At 34.5% G+C, this 17,651-nt stretch overlaps 1 protein-coding gene across 2 annotated transcripts in view; it reads right to left on the reverse strand.

The window, feature by feature from the left end:
- Positions 1–17,651, reverse strand: part of LOC149786491 (uncharacterized) — a 48,902-nt gene that overhangs the window by 14,258 nt on the left and 16,993 nt on the right. For both annotated transcript variants that reach the window (XR_016424928.1, XM_089976955.1), the window contains exons 6-10: positions 16,765–16,940; positions 14,996–15,089; positions 10,228–10,329; positions 3,882–4,004; positions 1,437–1,463 (exon numbers count right to left, since the gene is read on the reverse strand). Coding sequence is in view for 1 of the 2 variants with exons in the window: in XM_089976955.1 (XP_089833081.1) it covers positions 1,437–1,463; positions 3,882–4,004; positions 10,228–10,329; positions 14,996–15,089; positions 16,765–16,940 (522 nt within the window). In the remaining variant the exon portion in view is untranslated. The remainder of the gene's footprint in view (positions 1–1,436; positions 1,464–3,881; positions 4,005–10,227; positions 10,330–14,995; positions 15,090–16,764; positions 16,941–17,651) is intronic.

A 17,651-nucleotide genomic window follows, 5' to 3' on the forward strand; every position in this document is an offset into this window, starting at 1 on the left:
TTATACATTCTTGATAACTATAAATCAAAGAGTAAGCATCCACCCCCCCCAAAAAAAAACCAGAACATTTTACAAAGGACAAAACATTTGTCAACACAAAATGTCCAATGTTTATGATGTCACATTGTTTGATACGGTGAACACTAACGGTTTGAGTTGGCCTACACAACACAGTGACAGTGTCTCCGTTGAAATTCTACAACACGACTAAACATTATATTGTTGCGATCTTATTGTGAAAAGAAGATTACTGGAGATAGAAATACACTTATTTACTATAATGTATTTGTGACCGGATATTTGCAGTATTTTATATGGAACATTAGATTGTGTAGAAGACGTATACAAATCTGTTTTGGAACGGACTTGCATCACATATTTACCGCGTAAATATGCTGTGTTTGAATAAAGTTCTCTCAGTTGGGGAGACCGGTTTATGTCTACATTCTTATGTGAACAAAGGTGAGTTTATTTACCGTAAGTTCACACTGGATTATATGCTACAGATATACGGCCCATCCATCGCCACCCCTCCCTCATTATCATCTAAGCAATACCGGTAGTTTTACTTGTTATTGTTCTTGTCTTAGGGGTTTGCCATTTTTCATGTAATGATATGTTATACATGACATAACAAACCCTTGTGGGGATAACTTGGCAATATTGAAACAGGCGAGACAATTTTTCCCAATGCCCTTTCGTGAGTCCAATAAAAAAATGTCGGCCAAAAATGTTCAATGTAACCAAAAAATTCCAGAAGACGGGGTTAAAAACGTTTTCGCACGATCGCAGCCAATCCGCAAAGAGAATACTGATCAATAATTTCATGGGCTTATTTGGACCAATCAGAATCACATAAAGTGATATGTTCACATGTGCACTATCAAAAATCTGAAACTGCACACACTGTAGACAAAGTGTACCGACTATGTGATCAGAATTAATATACAATGAGATCAAAATTAAAATTAAAATTTTGATAAAGAGATAAATAAAACATTGTAGGATTCGACATATTAGTTTTAATAACGTGGTTGAAGATCCAAGAGATACAACACATTTTACCCTTTGACAAGAGAAAAAAGGTTGCAGTTAATAGTTTAAAACAAAAGCCAAAATATGCATACACTTAACCGTGAATACTTCTCATTTAAAAGGACAATTCTAAAAGCATTGTAATCACTTATGATGCTCTTCATAATGCACTAAATGGTCCATTTTATACGTGCGTATAACTAAATCACGTTATTAACAACAAAACCCTCATCATAAGGTATATATGCATGTAGGTATTAGGTAGGTATAAAGGTAGGTTTGTTGTTATGTAGTAGGTACACGGTTAGTTGTTAGTTCTCCTTTCTTAGTCTGCTCATAGTACATTAAATGCTTCTTTGTCTAAATTCTTTAGTTTCGCGCTTATCTCTATGCAAACTTACCGCCAGCTTCATGTTCTGTGCATTTTTCTGTAAAAATACAATTCAAAACTTTTCTGATATGTTGCTTTCGTCATAATGTATTTTGCAAATAGTTAATGATGAAATGAAAGAGAATATACAATAAAGAGTATCTAAATATGAGATATGAGCATACTTTTAACAGGATTGAATGCAGTTTGACACATGGTATGCGATGATTGAACACCCGAGAACAAAGAGGTTTAGAGTCATGGACAAAACTGGGTATTTCGGTGTCATATTTCTAAATAATTAGTAGAAAGAAGATAATTAATTGAAACTTTTGGTGGCACTCGCATACTATTTTCAGTAATTCATCAGCAGCAATAAAGCGATTTACAGCTGGGAACGTTTGTTTTGGATTTATTTGTAGATGCCTCATGTATACATATCTTTTTATAATTAATTTGTAGTTAAAAACAACTGCGAGACTTGGATAATGTCAATATGTAATATGTTTGATTACGAGTATGGATCCGATTATGGATGAAAAGGAACTGTCTTTTGTTTAAACATTACGCAACGACCCATCCGGCGTAAGTTTAAAAGAGACTTCTACAATCAGGTCGACGGTGCAAAGACCTCGATGTTTGTTTTGCAACCCACCAGTAATGCCACGACCTACTTGAAAGCAAATTCGGAACCAGAGAGTAACAAGTAAGTGCTAAATTAAACATGGCAGTTTTCAAAGACATGAGACCGTTTCCATCAAACCTTATAGATTCAAATCTAGGGCGGAGACTAAACAAGTAATCGGTTTTATTTAAAGAAATCTATTTTTCAGGGGCGGATCATAAAGAAGTTGAGAGCCATTAGACTGTACTCCGAGTGGCACGAGTTGCACACTCGTTAAAGACTGGAATGAAATTGTAGTTGGAATTCTAGGTTTGGATTTGCGAACAAAAACTTCCTGAGGATACATATCTCTCCCCAAATATTGACTTACTTTTATAAATAGGTAATGTATGGTTAATACATTATTACGTACAGTTAAATTATTAGAAATGAAATCTTCCACGTATAGCTGAAATATCAACATATCTTAACGTATAGTAGATTGTTGTACTTCAATTGAAGTGGATTTTGTAAATCACACATATGTTGCATCGAAATACATAACTGAATGTATCAGAGAATTGTGTTGGAATTTGTGCTTGCTTTCTCAGAATATGAATATATAGATTGTGAATTGTGCAGAGGTAGTCATTGTTGGACTTATGCACACATAATTAGGCATTTGCAATTTTGCATGTGTTTTTAATAATTAATAGAGTAGGTAATGCATATTATTGATGTTGATGATGATAGTTTACTATATCGAGAAGTTAACAATTAGGCAGGTATATACATGTATAGAAAACGTTAATAATGTTATTATTTTAGCACAATGTTTATAGAACAAAGCGTGTATGGAGTATTTAGATAAGAGTGTTAGAGTGGACCTGTTAATTTATTCGCCATTATTCTCATAAAAGATCTGCGAGACTGGTGAATATTCTCTAAAATTAGAGCAAAGAGACAAGAATATATACTCCTTTTAATTCTACATGAAGATGTTAGGGTGTGTTTAGAGTTCGACAACCAAATATCGGAGACGAGAAAAAAAGACACGGAGAACACGTGGTAGGCGTTTATAGTGATGTTAGCAGTTTGTATGGAGGTGCAATGCCAGAAGGAGTGCGTGCTTGAAAGCACCAGAAGTGCTGAAGGAATGGATTCGGATGTACCAGGAAGCACGTTGTCAAGGGCACCGGAAGTACCAAAGAGAAACAAGAGGCCGACGGGGTTTGACAGATGAGTAACAGAGAAAACGCCGAAAGCAACCACTCTCACTTAGTACCTTTAATTTCATGTGATGGAATAATAAATGTTCAATTGTTTATACGTTATATATTGTCTTTGTTCGAAAGAAATTGCGAATGATGAATATGTCACTGTAATTATTTAATCAATTTGCTGCATTTTATTAAATTGTTATAGTTTGCACCTTGAGTTATTAATAATATACCTAGATAATCCGCACTGCTGACTGACGGTTCCGACTATTTACATTTTGATTGTCCACACTTTCTCCGGTTTTAGAAATAATACCGTAGGAGGCACGTGACGATGGTCATGTGATTGTATTCAGGCTCTCTCTTTCAATACAAAAAGAAAGTGAATAGCTGGCCTTGGCTACGTGACTTTTGACTCATTACATTAAAAGTTGATTTTCATTGCAGTTGTAAAACCATAACGTAGAAGAGTTAAGATTATATTAGATATTTTAAGAGGCAAACAAGGTGCAAGGGTTGCATCTGCAAACTATTAAGAGAAAATGATTAATATATTCTAAATAGTACCTGTTCGTTAAGATACAAAATTTGATAAACTCGCGGCATGTTTAATACTAGAAATCTAATATATTTATACGATAAATTACAGTACCTTCATTCACATATGGCGTGGATGGAATTAGGGGTAAATCGCTGTCTGTTGGCATTGTTTCTCCTCTGTCCTCCATTTCGAATATAATTTCCATGATGTCAGGTGCTGTATAGTCACTCTTGCCTGATAAACAAAATAATTAGCTTTAACTATTTGTGTGAACATATTTAGTTATTATGCAGTACAGTTGAATGCATGTTGGTTCTTTAACATTTAAATAATGCAATAATACAAATATAAGTACTACAGATTATAATTGCCAAATATGCACAATGCATGTATAACTAATGTTCGGTCGTTAATTTTGATATACACCGTCCACTGATGGTGATAAATATAAAACCATTATAGGTCACGTTATGAAAATGATAACATATGGGGGAATATGCAGGACATTATAAAGAGACTCTGCATTAATATACCAAGCCAAGCCTCTTTTAAATATATATCTTCTTCTGGATATATAGAATCTATGTTGGTCTTTTGACCGAGACATGGAAATCCCAGTCAGGGGTTATATTATTTGTCACCCCACGAGGCTTGCCAAGTGGGGAGACATATAGTGTAACTCCGCGACTGGGATTTCCATGTCTCGTTCAAAACCCAATGTAGATTAATTTTCTTACCCAATATTTTCCTTTAAAGTAAAAAGAACGCTTCACTAGTGTAATATAGTTCACGTGCAAATGTTTACAGGCGGCTCAATAATACAAATTTGTTAATGAGGACTGTGGTGTGATTGTTGCATCCGACGTACACAGCAAATACGCGTGAGCAAAGAAAAATAACAACATGAAACGTGGCATAGTAATGAGATATGGTCATATTTAAAATAAGAAAGTGATATAAAATTGGCAATACATAATTAATATTGATTATAAGAAACTGGTTCATTTTCATCAGTTCCAATTTTGAAAAGTTATATTGTCAATAATGAAACGATACTGGGTTTTTAGCTCTATTGTAGCTATACTTAGTAAAAGCTGTAACGAAGAGTAACATGTTACAATAGATTATTCATGGATAATTAGTGATCTGTGTCACTATAGTATATATCTGTCCTTTTCTTTGGAGGAGGTGAAACTCTTTGTGACATACTTGTGTTGTCCTTAATATTGATTGTAAAATTACCCCCGTGTATAAAGAGCCTTCAAACATGAACCCAATGAAGATAACCATGTGCTACACTTTTAAGTTCTCGAATTCTTTGAAATGTTAGATTCTTTCTTTGAAATATGGCAAGTGCAACAGTAATGGTTATAGATTAATGTGTTGAAGAATAAATTATTCATTCTGGCTGGTAAGTATATTATTTGTCATTAAATATTGTAAGTATATTTTTGGTTCAACTGAATCACAATGGACATGCTTAAAAGATTTAGAATGAGGCATGTTTGATATACCACATTCTGGCTGTTACTTTTCCGTAGTTTTTACGAGTGCATGGATCAAGGTTTTCTGTCATAGTTCATTTCAAATATCATTGATAATTTTATCCTATCTGTATCACATTACGCTGACTTGAAAATGTACTGAGCTAGGCCTGTATATAGAATAAAACTGACCATGCTGTGTGGAACGAACTAGCATAATAGCAAAAAGATCGACATCGTATGCGTGTGTCTTTGTCTCTATCGAATTGTTTCCGTATGGCGTATTCTCAAAGATGGACTGACCCTAAGTTCCTATGTTTTTGTTATATATTGTTTGTTGTTGTTTGATTTTAAAACTATTACGTCAGACATAGCAGAAGACAACACGGGTTTAGTTTTATAAAAGTAGTTCTTAGGGCGTGGACATCTTGACTAAGACGACTGGTCTGAGAGGACTAGACTGAGACAAGAAAGGTAAGATTAGCAAAGCAAGTAGATTTCTCTGTTGCATGGGTGAGAAAATTTGATCTAATCACTCACAAAACTGACATAAAAGCCTTTGGACCTTTAATGATTTGTGAATCATTAGATGACACGTACGCTTGAATAAATATCCATCTATGACTATTTAATGATATATAGTGTGCAGAGAGTTGATTTGAAATATTTCAAAAATTAACATAAAAAACAACATTGTCGGTATCAAGAGATAATATATATTTATTTACAAGTTTGGATAGCATAAAATTGAGGTGGAAGGTATTTGTGTTACAACATAACATTCAAGTGAATAACAAGGTTACTTTTCTTGTTTCAAAAATAATGAAAGTCATACCTCACGGATATATATATTTCTGATCTAGGTATAGTATTTAATGATGATAACAACGAGATAAGTAACTTCAATCCAGGTAGCAAATTAATATGTACGTCTGAGGCAATCGACAAATAACATGATTAAAGACCTCTTTGCCATGGTTCCAAAAGTTCAGTAACCTATATCATTATTTAGCTGTGGTGGAAACAAACTAAACGTTACCAAAAATACCCTGATATGAACGAATGGTTCACTCACTAATATACTTATACATGACACAAACATGTCAATCACGTGGATAACAAGTGTCAAAGAGATCTATCGACATGGAAGCATTCGAAAAGTACACCACTGGATACAAGTACATTCAGTTTGATAGTAATATACATATTTCAAAATACGCTGGGCCGTAAAGAGTGAAAAACGGAAAAAGAAGGTAACATGCACGATGCCTTTTGACACATTTTCAAACAAATTCATTAAAAGGTACAGTTTAATGATGGAAAGAAATTTTAGTACTAAATGTAGGGATTTACCCAAAATTGAAAACACTGCTTACTTTTCTATTTAATAAGACAGAAAGTCATCTGTAGGGGAACAGTTTCAGATAACCATAAAGACAGGCATGTGGAAGTCTTTTACTCTAAGGGAAGCAGAAAATGGTGTCCACAATGACACTGTTCACTGATCAAATAGATGTGATTATTGTTCCACTATGCAAAGCAGTAAACAGATCAAAATTTATTCGTTTAAATGACAACATATACATTCTGAAGCCTAAATATAAAATGGATAAAACAGTCAAATTTGAGAAATACAAAACATTGATTGCCAAACGCTAATTTACAAACTTTACCGAGTAGTTATTTAAATCATGTAAGTAATTTTAGGTCATTCAACCGAAAGACTTTAAATGAGAAGATATATAAACCAGCAGGTTTCTTTCGTTGGTTAAAGGTAACAAATGTATCAAGTTGTACTGCAACGTGTTCTTCATGACAAGTTAGTATATCATCTGAAAACGAAATACTTACACAAAATCTGTTTTTAAACACAATTTCTTTAACTCAGAGCTGCTGACCTTACACTCAATGGGTTTCTTCCCTTGGACGGAAGGAAATAAATCTAACAAGTTGTGTTAAGTTTTTTATATCAAATACTTAACCTTAAGTCATCATTCGGATGCCAATAGGAACACCCACCTTCCATAACGGTCAATTGAAAATTATAATATCCCGCATCTGTCGTTAGCGAGGTATAAAGAGGAAAAAATAGAACCACAAAGGTTGGAAAATTAAAGTAAATAAATTAATATCAATCTAACCAGTGTATGCAGTTCACAAATAGTACGTCATATGCACAAACTAAAGATAATTACAGGTTACTGCATTAGTATGGGAAAATAGGAACGAGTTTTCGGAATGAATACTGCACGAACTTGTGAGTGCAGTATATCCTTCCGACAAAACGAGTTCATATTTTCCCATACAAATGCAGTAACCTTTTTATTATATGCTCATTTTGTTATTCAACCTAAGGTTTAATTATATAAACAAAATACACTACAAGAAACAACGTAAATGAATGAATGCCGCATTCCAAACTAAATACACAAGCGCAGATTTAACATTACAAAATGACATCATTATTAATGCGCACATAGCTCCACCCAGATAAATTTGAACTTAATCGCGCGGTCGACAGAACTTTCGAAAGAAAATGGCGTGTCTAGTTAAAATTGAAATATGCAGTCATATTGTGAATGACTGGGCATTGCAACGACTTTTCCATTTGATATGGAGTGAATGTATTTTGGTATTTAGTTTCGATTCAACGAAAGTTTGTGATTTTGGACTGGATTCATCTGTGCAAATTATACATGAAATACATCGGACTGAAGTGGCGCGGGAGAAGCGTGTTTACGTCTGCAAATGTGTTTCTTTTTCTGTCACTGAATGTTTGAAATCATAACGTGGGAAAACTGTGAAGTCTTTCAATTGTAATTTTCAAAAAGACGCTATAGAGTTTAATGTGTATTTCATTTTGAGTGCAGTAAGGAGGATGCAATTGCACTTATAATCGAAATTACAGCACACTTTCGAAATGTGTAATCCAGATTGAAAACCTATGAATGGCTCATGTAATTCGGATTTGCAGAATTAAGAAAAAACATTTTGAGGAAATTCAGGATGCAAAACTGTAAGTATATTTTATTTTGCCATTCTTATCACCAGCTAAAGAAAACAGTATATGCCTTGTTATTTGTAAGGACCTAATCCGTCATTTATACAAGGTAGCTAGCCTAAATCCGTAACATTGTATCAACGCAAAATGTCAAGACAGCTGGGCTTTTTTGCAGTCCACGAAACATGTTTTAGTTCATTCAGAAACAAATAAACAACCACAACGTAAAGAGCCTCTAATGCGAGTGTACATGATTTGTTTAGAAATCAAAAGTACTGGAGTCTGAGTGCATTGTTTATTTACAAAAGAAAGTAGCTCCTTTATTCACGTGAATGCTATATGTGTATTGTCGCGCGCGTTCAGTATCGGGGAATATTGAACGATTCTGTCAATGTAAAATTAACGGGGAAATAAATGAGCATATAATAACATATAATACTGTCTTAACGAACCAAATAACCTTCGAGGGTTCACATAGAATTAAAAGATTCATACGGAATTAGTTTGTGAAGTCTAAACGTCAGTTTAAATTTAAATTCGTTCTAGTATCAGCCATTCTTCGCATATGAAAATCAAGACGGAGAGAAAGAGGTAAACTAAAGAAAAATATATATGTTTCATTATTGATAATAAAATTTGAAAACAACCTTGATTCAATTAAGTGGAGTTTTGTGGAAAAGATTCATAATCTCTAAAATTATGCCATTATGTTTGAAAGTGGTTTAAGCATTTTGTAAACCCCTCATAGTTATATTATCATTAATGAACATAAGTCCTATATTATGAGCTGTCCTCTAAGCTTCATCGCTCCTTGTTTTCCTATTGTCGGTGGTGAGATACTAGAGACAAATTTAAAGCAAACTTTGTATGTGCGGGGACTGATCCTTGATCTCAGTGAGTATAAACTGAGTAGGTAAACTGATAATGACAATCATTCAATTGTCCCAAAAGTTGTAAACTTTCCTAGACCAGGGGTCTCAAACATGCGGCCCGCTAAGCCGTATAATGTGGCCCTAAAATGATTGGCGTTTAAAGGTGTCATGAGGGACAAAAAGGTTATGCGGACATTGGGCCATCGAAAATGCCCTCATGCGGCCCTTGGGGTGGTTTGAGTTTTTGAGACTCTTGTCCTAGAATTTTCTATCAGCATAAATCCTGGACAGAAGCCGGCATTGACATTCTTTATAATTTAGTAGATTATCGGGTAATTAAATACCCCTTGAACTGATCAAACGATTAAACTAATGTAAAGGTTTCTTGCAATATCGCTCCTTCCCAAATCATAGAGAAATATTATAAGAACCATTTTGATAAGCAGGAAGTAAAGTAAAGAACTTGCAAAATTCACTAAAACTTATTTGCAAGGCTCTCCTTAAAAGGAAGTGAAAAGGCATTACACTTCTAAGTAAGAATCTTTTGTACAAGTATTAACTGCATATACATACAGCGAGCGATTGTCCGAAAGTTATGCTAAAGATATCAAATTAACAAACTGATTTCTCTTTTAATTTCTTAAGTAACTATATAAACCATTGTTGCAATTTATTTTGGAGTTTGTGATGAAATTAATTACCAGATTATTCGACAAATTTACTTTCTATAAAAGTGAGAACGATGTTATTAAATATCTCAAAATTTCGCACCTTGAATTGAACTTTTTGCACCAATTTTTCTGTCGCATGGGCGAGGAAATGAATATCATAATCATGATTACACATCATGTAGGGCAATCTTAACATTGTTAAGAATGACATCAGTGTGAAAATGACTTTAGATTGTAATGTATTTTATTGTTAGACCCGCTTTGGAAATCCATAACACAGCTTTACCTTACTGATCTTCAAGTACATAGAGCTCTATGTTACATTACTTTAATGTGAGCGGATATTTTACAACTGGTCGACAGGCAAAGATTGTTGAAAATGACTCATCCAAAAATTTAAAAAATCAAATAAATAACATTTATATCTACCTTTCCTTATTAAAACATCAATAGCAAAGGCGACAGCGCTTCTAGAATATCCTGTCTGAATGACTGTTTTTGCAGCGTCTGTATCTAGCTGACTTGGCTCATCTGCATTCATACAAAAGGTATGCATATCATTATTCACACTGCCACACAAATGGATAAAAGATCACTGAATGTAAATATTTCCTTTTATTGGATTGCTGTCATGATCCTTTCCAATGCTGATGGAAGAAAACAACTTCAACTGACAACTATTTAAATAACACATACAACCGCTGCCCAAAATTCACATATTTTACTGCACAATATTGTACTTAAATTGTCGCCAAATTTGAGGGAAATTCATTTTATTTTTCGTTCGAAAAATCAAAGAGATTTGTATAATATAATATGTTGTTGAACTAAAAAATATATATAAAAATTCCGAATGTAAGGTTGTTACTTTAAATACAGTCTATATTTTTTGGCGTGAAACTTGATCACAAGTTTATTTTAAGCTTGGATCACAGCTTACACTATGCGATTCCTATGAGTGCTTACTATTTAAGACAGTAAAACTGGATTTAAATCTTTTTCTAATATGAGTAAAAAGATATATTACAAACGATTTACCAGAAATGTGTCAATTGGTGACCACAATGAGTTTAAAAGGAGCAACTGAGAAATACTGTGGCGTTGCTATAAAATAACTACATATATTGTAATATGTGCCAAGATTGGCAGCAAATATTGGAGAGTCGGCAAAAGGCGTGAATTAAATTTGGGCATGTTCTAGTAAATTTATACTCCTTTTTATTAAACTAAAGGCATATTTGACACTATATAAATGTAAAAATAAAGTTGAAGCTATATGCCGAATTCTGACAGACAAGGAACAAAATTATATGTTTACAACTCCAATCTAATGGTTTCATATTGAAGGTCCCAAGGTACGTTGACTTTACTTCTTCCTTCTATAGGGCTGCTCATGCTCCGGATCAACCGATATAAAGATGATATTATACACGAGCATCCTTGCAAAAAGTGCTATCTGTGAAGGTTATAAATATCACTTCCGCAGAATATATGTCAGTCCTGGGGAATAAAACATCTACAAAATGTCGACAGATAAGTACTTGAATTTACAAACATTAACGATATTATAATCGAAAGGCAAAAATGATTATATCAGTCAATTAATCTATCCTCTCTGCGCCGTCTGGTGCTTGAGGCGACAGCAAGGGAGCACTATTTTGGTCTGTCGACTGCTGTTATGGGGGCGGTCTGCAGGGTGAGGCCTCTGGACTTGAGTTCTCGCTCCACGATTCGGCGCGAGGTCTCTTTGGGTCTGCCACGGTTCATTTTCCCCTTTGATTATATACAAAGTGTTTACTCTGGAACTTGCGAAAGAACGATTGTTCCATGTTTCGGTGTTTCTATCGCTTTGGGTGCATAATATGCGCTGGTGGAAAAGAGAACTTCAAATGCATGTGCTCGTAACGTTCCTTGCTTCTTTGGGACCGGAGAAAAAAACAACTTCAACTGACAACTATTTAAATAATACATACAACCGCTGCCCAAAATTCACATATTTTACTGCACAATATTGTACTTAAATTGTCGCCGAATTTGAGGGAAATTCATTTTATTTTTCGTTCGAAAAATCAAAGAGATTTGTATAATATAATATGTTGTTGAACTAAAAAATATATATAAAAATTCCGAATGTAAGGTTGTTACTTTAAATACAGTCTATATTTTTTGGCGTGAAACTTGATCACAAGTTTATTTTAAGCTTGGATCACAGCTTACACTATGCGATTCCTATGAGTGCTTACTATTTAAGACAGTAAAACTGGATTTAAATCTTTTTCTAATATGAGTAAAAAGATATATTACAAACGATTTACCAGAAATGTGTCAATTGGTGACCACAATGAGTTTAAAAGGAGCAACTGAGAAATACTGTGGCGTTGCTATAAAATAACTACATATATTGTAATATGTGCCAAGACTGGCAGCAAATATTGGAGAGTCGGCAAAAGGCGTGAATTAAATTTGGGCATGTTCTAGTAAATTTATACTCCTTTTTATTAAACTAAAGGCATATTTGACACTATATAAATGTAAAAATAAAGTTGAAGCTATATGCCGAATTCTGACAGACAAGGAACAAAATTATATGTTTACAACTCCAATCTAATGGTTTCATATTGAAGGTCCCAAGGTACGTTGACTTTACTTCTTCCTTCTATAGGGCTGCTCATGCTCCGGATCAACCGATATAAAGATGATATTATACACGAGCATCCTTGCAAAAAGTGCTATCTGTGAAGGTTATAAATATCACTTCCGCAGAATATATGTCAGTCCTGGGGAATAAAACATCTACAAAATGTCGACAGATAAGTACTTGAATTTACAAACATTAACGATATTATAATCGAAAGGCAAAAATGATTATATCAGTCAATTAATCTATCCTCTCTGCGCCGTCTGGTGCTTGAGGCGACAGCAAGGGAGCACTATTTTGGTCTGTCGACTGCTGTTATGGGGGCGGTCTGCAGGGTGAGGCCTCTGGACTTGAGTTCTCGCTCCACGATTCGGCGCGAGGTCTCTTTGGGTCTGCCACGGTTCATTTTCCCCTTTGATTATATACAAAGTGTTTACTCTGGAACTTGCGAAAGAACGATTGTTCCATGTTTCGGTGTTTCTATCGCTTTGGGTGCATAATATGCGCTGGTGGAAAAGAGAACTTTAAATGCATGTGCTCGTAACGTTCCTTGCTTCTTTGGGACCGGAGAAAAAAACAACTTCAACTGACAACTATTTAAATAACACATACAACCGCTGCCCAAAATTCACATATTTTACTGCACAATATTGTACTTAAATTGTCGCCGAATTTGAGGGAAATTCATTTTATTTTTCGTTCGAAAAATCAAAGAGATTTGTATAATATAATATGTTGTTGAACTAAAAAATATATATAAAAATTCCGAATGTAAGGTTGTTACTTTAAATACAGTCTATATTTTTTGGCGTGAAACTTGATCACAAGTTTATTTTAAGCTTGGATCACAGCTTACACTATGCGATTCCTATGAGTGCTTACTATTTAAGACAGTAAAACTGGATTTAAATCTTTTTCTAATATGAGTAAAAAGATATATTACAAACGATTTACCAGAAATGTGTCAATTGGTGACCACAATGAGTTTAAAAGGAGCAACTGAGAAATACTGTGGCGTTGCTATAAAATAACTACATATATTGTACTATGTGCCAAGATTGGCAGCAAATATTGGAGAGTCGGCAAAAGGCGTGAATTAAATTTGGGCATGTTCTAGTAAATTTATACTCCTTTTTATTAAACTAAAGGCATATTTGACACTATATAAATGTAAAAATAAAGTTGAAGCTATATGCCGAATTCTGACAGACAAGGAACAAAATTATATGTTTACAACTCCAATCTAATGGTTTCATATTGAAGGTCCCAAGGTACGTTGACTTTACTTCTTCCTTCTATAGGGCTGCTCATGCTCCGGATCAACCGATATAAAGATGATATTATACACGAGCATCCTTGCAAAAAGTGCTATCTGTGAAGGTTATAAATATCACTTCCGCAGAATATATGTCAGTCCTGGGGAATAAAACATCTACAAAATGTCGACAGATAAGTACTTGAATTTACAAACATTAACGATATTATAATCGAAAGGCAAAAATGATTATATCAGTCAATTAATCTATCCTCTCTGCGCCGTCTGGTGCTTGAGGCGACAGCAAGGGAGCACTATTTTGGTCTGTCGACTGCTGTTATGGGGGCGGTCTGCAGGGTGAGGCCTCTGGACTTGAGTTCTCGCTCCACGATTCGGCGCGAGGTCTCTTTGGGTCTGCCACGGTTCATTTTCCCCTTTGATTATATACAAAGTGTTTACTCTGGAACTTGCGAAAGAACGATTGTTCCATGTTTCGGTGTTTCTATCGCTTTGGGTGCATAATATGCGCTGGTGGAAAAGAGAACTTCAAATGCATGTGCTCGTAACGTTCCTTGCTTCTTTGGGACCGGAGAAAAAAACACTATTGTACTCCTTCATCCAATTCACCTGAAATGTGGACTGTAAAGTCATTCGCTTCTTGCTTGCTTTCGAGAAAAGGAATGAGTATAACAAAACAAGCAGACATCAACGCAGCATGCAATATGATGCTGATACATGGATTCAGAAATATTCAAAACCTTACCCAACAACGCTGTACACATATCTGTAGGGTAAGAGGACGTGTGTACAAGTAATACATAAATAACATCTAGTTAACTATCTGATAAACTATCGGTACACTTTCTCGTGTGGTGTTTCTTGTTTTCTTGTTGACTCAGGTGTGTCATTTGAGTAATAAATACAATATTGGCTTTCACGTGTTATTTGACTCTCCTTCCAATAAGATCTGAAAAAATCTAAGATAAAACAAAACTGTGAAAATAAATAAATTGGCGCGACTAGGATTATGTTTCGTGATGAACTCGGAATGTGCACTAGGTTTGCTTTGTAATTAACATTTTCTCCATCATTTCTCATAAATCCTCAAAATTTTGTATCTGAAGTTACACTCTTTAAACATGCTTACGATATAATAGTAACTTAAAAGTGAATGCACGCAGTAAAAATATAAATATGATCCAAACTTCTTTTTAGTGTTTAATGGATAATTATGACGACAACCATTTATATCGGTAATGGTCAACATAATGCAATGCAATGTCTTGCTTAGATACAACTCTTACCTGTATCACTTCCTACACTGAGGTGCTGCAAATTTAGTAGGTTAGCCATTGGATTGTTCCTCTGAAATGTTGAATGAACCACAGCATCTTGTTCCTAAAAAACGTAATACCTGTCCTTCATTGTCCGACGACCTTCAAATAGTGCGCAGATGATTTATATTGTTTTATTTTTTCACGATGAAAACAACAAATGCAATCAAACCCATGAGACTAAAGCGTTGATTACAACTAGTCAAAATAATGCAACTATATTCGTTTTGTATAAAGTTTGGGCAAAGCAGACTAGATTAAAGATAGGTTACATCCAAAATGTCGTTTGCGTATATTCGTTAATCAAATAAGGTTTCTTGACTCTAAAATCTAACCTATGATGTTTTCGCAAGTAGTTGTAACAATATCTTGCAGATGACACAACTGAAATGCAGGTTGTCATTCATATATTCATTTAAATGAAATGGGTATTGAAGCCATGAACAATAGTCCCTGCAACAAACATCATGTAACAAACAAAAATAACTACGTTGTCGGTATCCTAAAATGTTGGCGAAGAGACAAATTCAGATTCAATCAAGCACAACTATGTAATATCTATTTTTCTAAATCACTAGACCCATTTTTATGCTATAAAATTGTCAAATTACGTTAACTTTGCTCAAACACGCCTAGTCTCATATAACATATTTATACTCCCGCGCCTAACGTGATGCAAACATTTATCCAACATATATTGGTAAAATTCCACTCTGTTAAATAAGCGATATTTTGCAAATCCAATTTAATATACTTGTTTACAAGACCTGAGCAATAATAAGTTTATAGGATTAATAGCCATGTTGCAAACAAAATCGCGAAAAGTAAGTATACAATAGACCGAATCGGGTACATTTAATTTAAAGTTCTCGTAATAAAAGCCACCTAGCATACTCCAAAAGAGTTATATGCATTTAAACAATCCCATTTATAGACCTTTTCCTTTGGTCTTATAGTTTCAAGATGTTTTGTTAGAGAAGCAATAATCAACGATCTTACCCACAGATATAAAACTATTTGATTCCAAATTGTGCGGAGTTGTTTAACATGTGCTTTTACCCGCGAGTGCATTTGCAGAAATTTGAAGATAAATCGGATGAAATATATTTTATACATGAAATGTAAAACATTAGAGTAGGCGCATAGCGGATTTAGTTAGATTTTGTTGTCTCATATTTTGTTAAAATGTTTGTCATAGAAGTGATAAATCCATGAAGGAAAAGGGTGAGCATTAATATGTACGCTTGAAGCAAATATGACAAAATGGTTCAGCAAGAAAGAAATAACATCTCTATTATGATAAATTAAATTTGTTAAGCAAGTCGGTTTTAGCTATACCTATGTAACTAGCCGACCTACATCTTTCAGTTTGGTAAAATAATAGGATTCTAAGCAAAAATCATGCAACCACATGACAAACATATTGATATATACCAGAAAAAAATAATAACGTTATTTCTAAACGTTTTGTATGTTTCATGTGTCAAAACTACGTAAACTTGTCAAGGGAACTAATAAATTTATATATGAGGATGACTCCATCGACATTATTCAATTTATTACAAAATGTCACTAATAAACATTGAAAGGCCCCGGAATGATTTAAGTGCTATGCTGAATAATTTATGGTTGCTGGTTTTTGTGTGAAAATCTCCAACACAAATATACAAATACGTAAATTGATACATTGGTGAAAGTGAAAACATTTGAAAGGTTGTGAAGTTTTAATAAAGACCTACCTCATCGGACTCTTCTGTCAGTCTTCTCACGAGATCGACGAATTCCTGGCCCTTGACTTTCTGCACAAAAGGACATTGTGGGAACCAACGTGCGTGTTCGATCCAGGGCTCATCCTCTGGATCCCAATTCTTGAGACCTCCATCACAGGCAAAACATCTCACAACATCATCGAGACCTGCGAAAAAAAATATTTGTTTACATAATGTTTACACCGCTCCGGTGGCTTAGTGGTTAGAGCATCCGCCTCGGAAGCGGGAGGTCGTGGGTTCAAACCTCGGCCGCGTCATACCAAAAAGTTACAAAAACCATACTAACATCTGCCTCGCTTGGCGCTCGGCATTAAGAGGTTAGTTTTAGGACTGATCGGCTTGGTATCACGATAATATGACTGGGTGGGACATGATGATACATGCCTGTGGCATGATGCTCAATTGCTAGACATCATTATAAACTGCCACATTGCAGACATCGTAGCGATATGACTGACAAATTGTTAAAGCGACATTAACAATTCTAATTACACCCACACATTCTTTTTACAGGTTCATGTACTGTTCTGCAAACAGGTGATTTGTATTAGTACTAATTTGGTATCAATTTATTAGTTAAATATAACGCCAACAAGGTTAGATGTGCAAACTGCAACTCATAACATATAAAATATCATGCGCCCATTTGGGGTTTTCTCGAAACAAGGTTTCTTTGAATGGCCTATGTTATAAATTTATGTTCTTAAAATAAGTAACAGAAAAGAATGAAGAAAACAAAGCTAGCTTTGTCAAATGTAACAAAAACATTTTTTCCACCTAGAATGCAAACTGTAAAATGAGGAAAAGAACTTAGAGTATTGCGAATTAAATCCATAAATAGTCTAAGAAATAAAGAC

The sequence above is a fragment of the Sinohyriopsis cumingii genome, chromosome 12, assembly GCF_028554795.1.
Source record: "Sinohyriopsis cumingii isolate HCF-2022 chromosome 12, ASM2855479v2, whole genome shotgun sequence".
Classification (NCBI taxonomy): domain Eukaryota; kingdom Metazoa; phylum Mollusca; class Bivalvia; order Unionida; family Unionidae; genus Sinohyriopsis; species Sinohyriopsis cumingii.